The sequence below is a fragment of the Oncorhynchus kisutch genome, linkage group LG19 (assembly GCF_002021735.2).
Source record: "Oncorhynchus kisutch isolate 150728-3 linkage group LG19, Okis_V2, whole genome shotgun sequence".
In the NCBI taxonomy this organism is placed as follows: domain Eukaryota; kingdom Metazoa; phylum Chordata; class Actinopteri; order Salmoniformes; family Salmonidae; genus Oncorhynchus; species Oncorhynchus kisutch.
The window spans coordinates 7,761,226-7,772,624 of NC_034192.2; the positions used below are offsets into that span (position 1 = coordinate 7,761,226).

The window sequence follows — 11,399 nt, forward strand, 5'->3', positions numbered from 1 at the left end:
AGAGGAAGATGGTAGAGAGAGGGGAGAGAGATGACAGAGACAGATACAGTAGAAAGACAGAGGGAGATTAGCATGCCTTGTTAAACTAGCTCAGTCCTGTCTCTCTGCTGTGTATGGCTGTAGTTCAGTCCTGTCTCTCTGCTGTGTATGGCTGTAGCTCAGTCCTGTCTCTCTGCTGTGTATGGCTGTAGTTCAGTCCTGTCTCTCTGCTGTGTATGGCTTTAGCTCAGTCCTGTCTCTCTGCTGTGTATGGCTTTAGCTCAGTCCTGTCTCTCTGCTGTGTATGGCTGTAGCTCAGTCCTGTCTATCTGCTGTGTATGGCTGTAGTTCAGTTCTGTCTCTCTGCTGTGTAGGGCTGTAGCTCAGTCCTGTCTCTCTGCTGTGTAGGGCTGTAGCTCAGTCCTGTCTCTCTGCTGTGTATGGCTGTAGTTCAGTCCTGTCTCTCTGCTGTGTATGGCTGTAGCTCAGTCCTGTCTCTCTGCTGTGTATGGCTGTAGTTCAGTCCTGTCTCTCTGCTGTGTAGGGCTGTAGCTCAGTCCTGTCTCTCTGCTGTGTAGGGCTGTAGCTCAGTCCTGTCTCTCTGCTGTGTAGGGCTGTAGCTCAGTCCTGTCTCTCTGCTGTGTAGGGCTGTAGCTCAGTCCTGTCTCTCTGCTGTGTAGGACTGTAGCTCAGTCCTGTCTCTCTGCTGTGTATGGCTGTAGTTCAGTCCTGTCTCTCTGCTGTGTATGGCTGTAGCTCAGTCCTGTCTCTCTGCTGTGTAGGGCTGTAGCTCAGTCCTGTCTCTCTGCTGTGTAGGGCTGTAGTTCAGTCCTGTCTCTCTGCTGTGTACGGCTGTAGCTCAGTCCTGTCTCTCTGCTGTGTAGGGCTGTAGCTCAGTCCTGTCTCTCTGCTGTGTATGGCTGTAGTTCAGTCCTGTCTCTCTGCTGTGTATGGCTGTAGCTCAGTCCTGTCTCTCTGCTGTGTATGGCTGTAGCTCAGTCCTGTCTCTCTGCTGTGTACGGCTGTAGCTCAGTCTTCATCCAAGATTCCTGAATACAAAGGAACTCCACTACAGCCTTCCAACTACTCTACTATAGAATGTAAACACACAGTACAGTACCTGTCCATACCTGTGTTTAGGACAGAAACTCAGATAGAGACAAATGTTGTGCCTGAAATAGCACCCTATTTCTTATAGTGCACTATTTTGGGGCCCAGGGCCTGGTCAAAAGTAGTGCACTTATGTAGGGATTATGATGCAAAATAGACTTCACCCGTGGGACCATAACAGCAGTAGTAGTAATATCTCAGAGTTGATGTTTCTGTCACCCATGACCATCAGTCTCTGATGACCTCTTAAAGGGAATGGGCTTTACTTAAAGGGTAATAGACTGTGACATGAAGTGTAACTACCATAACCCCACTGCATCTGCTCTTTTGAGCTTTTTGTTTGATCATATTTCCCATACACATGATCTCTTCAATGGCTAATTGATCTTAACTGGCAGAACCTGTTACACAGTTATATTTAGTTGTGCAAGCATAATTTCTTCACATTTACTCAGATGCCATATACTGTATATGCGTGTCACTTGATAAATGGTTAATGGAGGGGTTCAAGTACTAACACAAGGCTTTTAGTTTGGTTAAGTGCTGAGAGCACGGAGGTAGTCCCAGACATGAGTTATTTTAGCAACCCTCCTCAAAGGCCTAGCCCTATTCTCTACTCTCTGGTATGGCATACAGCTGTGGCACTGACTGGCTGTCGTGCTGTGTGCACGTGTACGGTCTGATCGATTTAGAGTCCCCGTGGAAACAAGGGAATTCCCTGAAACGGTTATTCAGGGTACAGAACAAAAATAATCACCAGCTCTAAGAAAACATTCCTGCTCTTTAGATCAAGAACATCCATCCCTCACTTCCTCCTCTCCTCTTTCCATTATTCCCTCCCTTCTTCCCCCATCCTTCTTTCTTCACTCTGAAATGTTAATGTGTGGGTCAAGTGAGCTACTGTCGAATGAAATGAGATGCTATGCATATTGTATTAGTCAGCTCCCCATAGATCATCTTTTATATTCCAGAAAATGAATCTCTCTCTCTCTCTCCCCCAGTCTGAGTTTTCCAGTGCCGCCATTCTCCACCAGGCCAGGAGAGACCATGTAGCTGAGTCATGTCGGGCCCAGAGTGCATCCAGCCGCAAGCGCAGGGTCCTGACCCCCGGTGACCTCAAACACCTGGTGGTGGATGAGGAGCATGAGCTCATCTACTGCTATGTCCCCAAGGTGGCCTGCAGCAACTGGAAACGTGTCATGATGGTCCTCACGGGACGCGGCAAGTACAGGTCAGCAGCACAGGAAACTACTATTAAGATTTGAGATAACATGCAAGACACATTTTCTGAAACGGAAACAATAAATAAACGATTAAAGATGTAAAAAGCTGAATAGTCGATAATGTTGTTTCATTTTATAATACTACTACTGATATGACTACGCTGTCACAAAACATTACACAAAGAACACAAAACACACAGAACACTTCCTAATATTGAGTTGCATCCAGCCCTTTTGCCCTCAGAACAGATTGTTGGGTCATGGACTCTACAAGGTTTCGAAACTGGTCCACAGGGATGCTGGCCCATGTTGACTCCAATGCTTCCAACAGTTGTGTCAAGTTGACTGGATGTCCTTTAGGTGGTGGACCATTCTTGATACACACGGGAAACTGTTGAGCGTGAAAAACCCAGAAGCATTGCAGTTCTTGACACAAACCGGTGCGCCTGGCATCTACTACTGTACTCTATTCAAAGGCACTTATATATTTTGTCTTGCCCATTCACCCTCTGGATGGCACACATACACAATCCATGTCTCAATTGTCTCAAGGCTTAGAAATCCTTCTTTAACCTTTCTGGCGCAGGCGTTCCACTAGCGACCCAACTCGACAACATCCGGTGAAATTGCAGAGCGCGAAATTCAAATGACAGAAATAGTAATATTTAACATTCATGAAAATACAAGTGTCATACATCAGAAAAAAGCGTAACTTCTTACTAATCCAGGTCCCGGCTACATCACAAATGGTCCTTTTGTTCGATAAAGTTATTCTTTATATCCCCAAAACCTCAGTTTAGCTGGCGTGCTTCATTCAATAATCCACCGGTTTCCCTCCTTCAAAATGCATACAAAATGAATCCCAAACATTACCAATAAACTTCTATAAACAAGTCAAACAACGTTTATAAATCAAACCTCAGGTACCCTAATACGTAAATAAACGATAACATTTAAGATGTAGAATCGTTATTGTCTTTACCGGAGATAAACAACAAAGAACGCACTCTCATCCACGCGCATGAAAACACTACAGACAAAATGGGAGCCACTTAGAAAAGCTACAAATTGTAGTTCATTTTTCCAAAAACAAGCCTGAAACTCTTTCTAAAGACTGTTGACATCTAGTGGAAGCCCTAGGAAGGTTTTCCCTTCATATTAAGCATGAAAGCCATTGGAAACAGTGGTAGCTCAGTCCTTTTTTTTCTGGATGGTTTGTCCTTGGGTTTTTGCCTGCCAAATCAGTTCTGTTATACTCACATACATTATTTTAACAGTTTTAGAAACTTTAGAGCGTTTTCTATCCATATTTGTATATCCTAGCTTCTGGGCCTGAGTAACAGGCAGTTTACTTTGGGCACGCATTTCATCCAGATGTCAAAATACTGCCCCCAAGCCCAAAGAGTTTAACAAGTGACATCACCAAGGGATCATAGATTTCACCTGGATTCACCTGGTCAGTCTGTCATGGAAAGATCAGGTGTTCTCAATATTTGTATAGTCAGTGTTTATAACTGCGGCTACTATTACTACCACTCCTACTACTACAATTCAGATACTTGTATTTATTTGTGTTGTTTTTATTCTGTTCCTCATGGTCTTTATTTCTCTACATCACAGTGACCCTATGGAGATCCCTTCCAACGAGGCCCACGTCCCGTCCAACCTGAAATATCTGAACCAGTACAGCATCGCTGAAATCAACCACCGCCTCAAGAGCTACCTCAAGTTCCTGTTCGTCCGGGAGCCCTTCGAGAGGCTCGTCTCCGCTTACCGCAACAAGTTCACCCTCAAGTACAACTCCTCCTTCCACCGCCGCTTCGGCACCAAGATCGTCCGCCGCTACCGCAAGGACGCCACGCAGGAGGCGCTGCTCAACGGCGCCGACGTCAAGTTCCAGGAGTTCGCCGAGTATCTTGTCGACCCGGCCACCCAACGCGACGGCCCGCTCAACGAGCACTGGCAGACGGTGTACCAGTTGTGCCACCCCTGTCACATCCACTATGACCTGGTGGGCAAGTACGAAACCCTGGAGGAAGACGCCAACTACGTTCTGCGGCTGGCGGGGGTGGGCGAGTCGCTGCGCTTCCCGACCTACGCCAAGTCCACCCGCACCACAGACAGCATGACGGCCCAGTTCTTCAGCAACATCAGCTCCCAGCAGCACAGCCAGCTCTTCCAGCTGTATAAATTGGACTTCCTCATGTTCAACTATTCCATGCCAAGCTATCTGCGACTGGACTAACGACTAGAGGACCAGGACATGACTAGCCAGCTGGGACTCTGGGCACGATCCACTTTTATTAAGAGAAGAACATAAGAACTGAGTGAAAGTGGAGAACAGATATTTTTGCAGAAGCTTTATTCAAAAACTGTTGTCGCTGTTTCTGGGGGGTGAACAGGAAGGACTGAGGGGAATGGGAGGAACAGAGATTGAGGAAAGTTGTTGGATCCGATTTGACCTGAAAGATTCTTGGTTATCCAATCAGCATTGTCCTGAAGGTGATAAAGGAGGAAGTGGAGATCCTATCGCATCAGAATGCAGGGTTCGGGTGGAGCTGATGTCAGAGGTTTTCTAAGAGGGGACATAGAGGAGAGAAGCAGGACTCCTGGAGAGTGATCGATATGTGTTCTGTATGTACATGAGGTGGGACTCTTGACCAATTAGTCTGCTATGGAATCTGCACAGCAAACGGTGGCCTCGCATGCACGTGCCCTGGCCCCAAAGCATCTTGGGAGCTGAGCTTATTTTATAACGAACAATAGCGAAACTCCGTCAAATTGTAAAACACATCCATGTCCTTCAGTGTGCTGTATCCTGGGTGTGTTTGATACGCCCACCAATTATACATTTGATAAGTAAACTGGCTCTTGGCTCCACCTTAAGCCCTCCTCATTATAGCTGGCTATTGACTTTGCTTTAAAGACCTCTAGAACCATTAGGCGTAAACAGTGGAGCTACAATTTACAGCCAACTGCTCTAAAGTTGTAGCTATGCTGTCAAGATCGCCATCGTCATAGGTGAAAAACCTCCTGAATCCTAAGGTTTGCCAGGTGAGGCCTCAGACTCCCATAGCAGGATCTGAAAAGGCGGCCATTTTAGAAAGACACTGAGCACCCTCGAGGCTTTGAGCCACAGGAAGTGGTCAGAAGGAATGATTGACAGGTGTTAGGTGCCTCCCACTGACCCAGAGAGGAACTGTAGAAGAGATGGCCCGTGTGGCCGTGAAAGGGTTTAAGGGACAGGATCTCATAAATCCGCCCACACCACACCCCGAAACCAGGGCCATAACCCTGCCTACGGGCAATGCCCCCCCACCCCCCCCCACCCCACAACGAGCAATGTCTCGGTTTTAATGTCTGATGAAAACTTTGCTGCGAGCAGCAATAAAAAATATTATTTAAATTACTTTTACTGTCGGGGGTGGGTGGGGTGGATGAGAGAGAGGAAGATTTTAGCAGATTAACATTTTAGTTGATTTAAAAAAAAAAAGATTTTCATCAAGATTTGAAAAAAAATGAGTTTTTCATGTTTTTTGTCCTGAGTTGCCTCCGGTACACTGTTAATGATAACATTTTAATGGTCTTCCTTTTTCCCGAAGGGCGTACAATACAATAAAGTAAAGTCCATGACTTTGGTTTCTCTGTGCATGAGAGTTGGGACATCCCATGGGATTGAGAGTTATTCCCTCTCTCCCCCTTTGTCAACTGAGTCTGGTGCCAAAGGGTTGGAACACTGCCAATGGCAGAAAGGGACAGTCAACTCAACTCTTATCAGTACTTTTCGGGAAACATCCAATAATTTACAAAACATTTACAATCCTGTGATTGAAATGAAACTATAGCATGAGAAACGTATTCTACATACATATCTACATCTACAGTGCAGACTACTGCTCAGAATCAGAAACAACAGCAGTGGTTGCCTTGATAATGATCGATAATAGAACCGTCTACCTTTGAGTCTGGCGGTGAAAGTTAGGTCTGTGTCCGCCCTCCCCAGGTGAAAGTGCGCTGTAATCATTACTCTGTGTAGTCTATGGGATCACAGAGAGTTGTATACACAGTGAAGGGGTGGGCGACGGAGGGAGAGAGAAGACAACTTAATTAGCCAAGCTGGGAGGGAGGGAGTCCTCTTTATTCTTTACACCCCTTTGTCATTCTTCCTCCACTCAGACTTCAAAGAGGGAGGGACGTTTATTGGGGAAGTTGTGTATTTTTATGTTGCTAGGTCTGAGCAGAAGTAACAGCAGCACAGAAGAAATGATCACTACTATATTCATCTGTCCCTCTGACCGGTAGTTTAGACAGGCATGGTGACTAATGACAAGCTCACCTCATTTTGTCATTGCTTCTAAAATATTGGTGGCAGTTGTGTGTGTTTGCACGTGTGTCGTTATAATTAGCAACTGGTTTGGAGGAACAAGGCCCTTCACATCTGGCTCTGATAAAGAGGAAGGCTGCTGGTTTGGAGGAACAAGGCCCTTCACATAGCACTCTGATAAAGAGGAAGGCTACTGGTTTGGAGGAACAAGGCCCTTCACATAGCGCTCTGATAAAGAGGAAGGCTACTGGTTTGGAGGAACAAGGCCCTTCACATAGCGCTCTGATAAAGAGGAAGGCTACTGGTTTGGAGGAACAAGGCCCTTCACATAGCGCTCTGATAAAGAGGAAGGCTGCTGGTTTGGAGGAACAAGGCCCTTCACATAGCGCTCTGATAAAGAGGAAGGCTACTGGTTTGGAGGAACAAGGCCCTTCACATAGCGCTCTGATAAAGAGGAAGGCTATTGGTTTGGAGGAACAAGGCCCTTCACATAGCGCTCTGATAAAGAGGAAGGCTACTGGTTTGGAGGAACAAGGCCCTTCACATAGCGCTCTGATAAAGAGGAAGGCTACTGGTTTGGAGGAACAAGGCCCTTCACATAGCGCTCTGATAAAGAGGAAGGCTACTGGTTTGGAGGATCAAGGCCCTTCACATAGTGCTCTGATAAAGAGGAAGGCTATTGGTTTGGAGGAACAAGGCCCTTCACATAGCGCTCTGATAAAGAGGAAGGCTACTGGTTTGGAGGATCAAGGCCCTTCACATAGCGCTCTGATAAAGAGGAAGGCTACTGGTTTGGAGGAACAAGGCCCTTCACATAGCGCTCTGATAAAGAGGAAGGCTACTGGTTTGGAGGATCAAGGCCCTTCACATAGTGCTCTGATAAAGAGGAAGGCTATTGGTTTGGAGGAACAAGGCCCTTCACATAGCGCTCTGATAAAGAGGAAGGCTACTGGTTTGGAGGATCAAGGCCCTTCACATAGCGCTCTGATAAAGAGGAAGGCTACTGGTTTGGAGGAACAAGGCCCTTCACATAGCGCTCTGATAAAGAGGAAGGCTATTGGTTTGGCCTACATCTCCGACCCCATCCACTTACAGAAACAAGGGGAGCATTTTGAGCTCTCCCTCCTCACACACACACACACACACACACACACACACACACACACACACACACACACACACACACACACACACACACACACACACGCTGATGTTGATGCCACGCAGCCTCTTACTCAGCAGCTGTACTCTAGTGAGGGTTGGTAAGTGAGGTACGGAGGGAGAGGGGGATGGACATTTAAATACACCACACACTCAGCTTATCTCTAACTGCCTATTTAACCTCCAAAATGAGACACTTTACTCAAAGGCTTCACAACTCTGCAAACAGTTATGGAGTCCTCTCCTCTTTACTCCAACCTCTCTCTCAAAATGGCCCCATATAAAAACAGAAGTGGGTTTTTGGACAGTGGCAGTGATCTCTACCCTCACAACAGGAAAAGGACAGGCTTCTTATACAAACAGAGCTGTTAAAATCCCACAGAAGCCCAGCCTAACGATCCCTGTGGAAATACTGACCTGATTCCCCAAAATATATATATTCTCCATTCTTATTCCATATCCTAGCTCACTCTACCTATAAATCCACCTGAATCCAATTCTGACATGTCCATTTAGTGTTCTTGTGCTGTATAAGTATTTATTGACAAGTGTACGGGTATATTTATGTTGTTGGAGAACGACGTCTATTGTTGGACTGAATGACATATTTACTGTGTTGCTAAATGCAGAAGCACAGGAAGTGCGCGCTCCTCTGCACATACGTAAACATATCCACTCTGGGGCCGGGGTTTCTAGCCAGAGATAAGCAATTTTTTGTGAATTATGGTTTTATCTTTCTGTCTATGAGATATTCTTATTCAATCAGTCTCTGTGCAACAGTGAAAACCTCCCCATACTGCCCATGAAACTTCCTTTGTGCTACACATAAAGGGGTCCCCATGATGTTTCCTGCTGTTATGAATTAGCCCTTTGGTACCAACTCACAGACCATGAGGCGTTTCAGAAATATTGCCAACTGTTGAAATCACTGGAAGGTGGTTAGTGCAGATCTCCCACTCAAACTGCATTGAAACCAAAGCCTGGAATGGTAATAGAGCTTTTTCCTTTTCTGTTGTATTCCTCTTGTCAGCAACACTCCACAGCAGCTTCCACACTTTTCATTGACCTCATAGAAGTATAACATATAGATAGAACACAGTTTCTTAGATATGACCTGCAGCATACGTGTGTTGAATGGAACCATGATCATTTTGTTTATTTCAATGATTATGTCCAATCCATTCTATGGTTGCCTCCTACATAGCCTATAGTACATGACCACAGGGCACTCCAGTCACCACAGACAGTACCTTTTTATGCTGAAATGATCTGTGCCTTTTCATTCCTCTCATTGGAGCACTTTACTGTCATCTGATTGGTCAGTCCACAAACACACACTCTCCCTCTTCAATTGTCAGGTGAATGTTGTAAAACAGCATCCCACACACTAACACAGATCACCTGTAAAGAGACTCATGTGACCACATCAAGAGGATTTGCAAATAGAGGGTTTTTGAAATGCTTGCTCTGCTCAGATCTTCCCTCCTCTCCTAAGCCTTCAGATACAGGATGGTTTTCTGTGGCTCTGTGTTGCTCAGAGGTTGTACATACACCCTTCAAATCCACACTTCAACCCTCAGATCTCTGTGTGCTAGTTTCAGTGTTCTCATCCGTTGCCAGATGGTGAGTGTGTGTTCACTTAAATCAATGTTGTTGAGGGTCTAGGCTGGTTACTCTGCTGTTAGATACCATGTCATCGGCCGGCTTGTGTCAGAGAGGTCACTATGTGCTGTACCAATGAGTGTGTATCTGAACTGTGTGTGTGTGTGTATATATATATATATATATACACACTGCTCAAAAAAATAAAGGGAACACTAAAATAACACATCCTAGATCTGAATGAATGAAATATTCTTATTGAATACTTTTTTCTTTACATAGTTGAATGTGCTGACAACAAAATCACACAACAATTATCAATGGAAATCAAATGTATCAACCCATGGAGGTCTGGATTTGGAATCACACTCAAAATTAAAGTGGAAAACCACACTACAGGCTGATCCAACTTTGATGTAATGTCCTTAAAACAAGTCAAAATGAGGCTCAGTAGTGTGTGTGGCCTCCACGTGCCTGTATGACCTCCCTACAACGCCTGGGCATGCTCCTGATGAGGTGGCGGATGGTCTCCTGAGGGATCTCCTCCCAGACCTGGACTAAAGCATCCGCCAACTCCTGGACAGTCTGTGGTGCAATGGATGGAGCGAGACATGATGTCCCAGATGTGCTCAATTGGATTCAGGTCTGGGGAACGGGCGGGCCAGTCCATAGCATCAATGCCTTCCTCTTGCAGGAACTGCTGACACACTCCAGCCACATGAGGTCTAGCATTGTCTTGCATTAGGAGGAACCCAGGGCCAACCGCACCAGCATATGGTCTCACAAGGGGTCTGAGGATCTCATCTCGGTACCTAATGGCAGTCAGGCTACCTCTGGCGAGCACAGGGAGGGCTGTGCGGCCCCCAAAAGAAATGCCACCCCACACCATGACTGACCTACCGCCAAACCGGTCATGCTGGAGGATGTTGCAGGCAGCAGAACATTCTCCACGGCGTCTCCAGACTCTGTCACGTGCTCAGTGTGAACCTGCTTTCATCTGTGAAGAGCACAGGGCGCCAGTGGCGAATTTGCCAATCTTGGTGTTCTCTGGCAAATGCCAAACGTCCTGCACGGTGTTGAGCTGTAAGCACAACCCCCACCTGTGGACATCGGGCCCTCATACCACCCTCATGGAGTCTGTTTCTGACCGTTTGAGCAGACACATGCACATTTGTGGCCTGCTGGAGGTCATTTTGCAGGGCTCTGGCAGTGCTCCTCCTTGCACTGCGGAGGTAGCGGTCATGCTGCTGGGTTGTTGCCCTCCTACGGCCTCCTCCACGTCTCCTGATGTACTGGTTTGTCTCCTGGTAGCGCCTCCATGCTTTGGGCACTACGCTGACAGACACAGCAAACCTTCTTGCCACAGCTCGCATTGATGTGCCATCCTGGATGAGCTGCACTACCTGAGCCACTTGTGTGGGTTGTAGACTCCGTCTCATGTTACCACTAGAGTGAAAGCACCGCCAGCATTCAAAAGTGACCAAAACATCAGCCAGGAAGCATAGGAACTGAGAAGTGGTCTGTGGTCCCCACCTGCAGAACCACTCCTTTATTGGGGGTGTCTTGCTAATTGCCTATAATTTCCACCTGTTGTCTATTCCATTTGCACAACAGGATGTGAAATTTATTGTCAATCAGTGTTGCTTCCTAAGTGGACAGTTTTATTTCACAGAAGTGTGATTGACTTGGAGTTACATTGTGTTGTTTAAGTGTTCCCTTTATTTTTTGGAGCAGTGTATATTGGAGGTTGCTCTGTACTGTACCTGCTCTGCCTTAGAGTAACTCCAGGAACTCAAACAGGCTACGTTGTATTTATTTATTCATTCACCAACGACTACCCATAACATTCCTCATGGTGGTCTCCATGGCAACACACCTGGACTTTTCTCACGGGGCAGACTGTCGGTTCATCATCAAGGCCCTCTCACCCAAAACATGAATAATTTAATATATTGACTGCAGGTAGTGGGAGAGGAGTTGTGATTCCCCAGCAGTGTTCA

The 11,399-nt window shown here is 46.3% G+C and overlaps 1 protein-coding gene across 1 annotated transcript; it reads left to right on the forward strand.

The window, feature by feature from the left end:
• The first annotated feature begins 911 nt into the window (after positions 1-911).
• Positions 912-9,615, forward strand: LOC109864567 (carbohydrate sulfotransferase 11-like). The gene is made up of 2 exons (XM_031798169.1): positions 912-2,320; positions 3,933-9,615. Exons 1-2 carry the CDS (start codon positions 2,064-2,066, stop codon positions 4,555-4,557), a joined length of 882 nt encoding a protein of 293 aa, XP_031654029.1. The 5' UTR covers positions 912-2,063; the 3' UTR covers positions 4,558-9,615.
• The last annotated feature ends 1,784 nt before the right edge of the window (positions 9,616-11,399 follow it).

What these genes read in the sequence shown, in the direction of transcription:
- LOC109864567 (XM_031798169.1), top strand. Translation starts at nt 2,064, where the DNA reads ATGAATCTCTCTCTCTCTCTCCCCCAGTCTGAGTTTTCCAGTGCCGCC. An exon ending in ACGGGACGCGGCAAGTACAG is followed by an intron (nt 2,321 to 3,932) that starts GTCAGCAGCACA and finishes TCTACATCACAG; the next exon opens with TGACCCTATGGAGATCCCTT.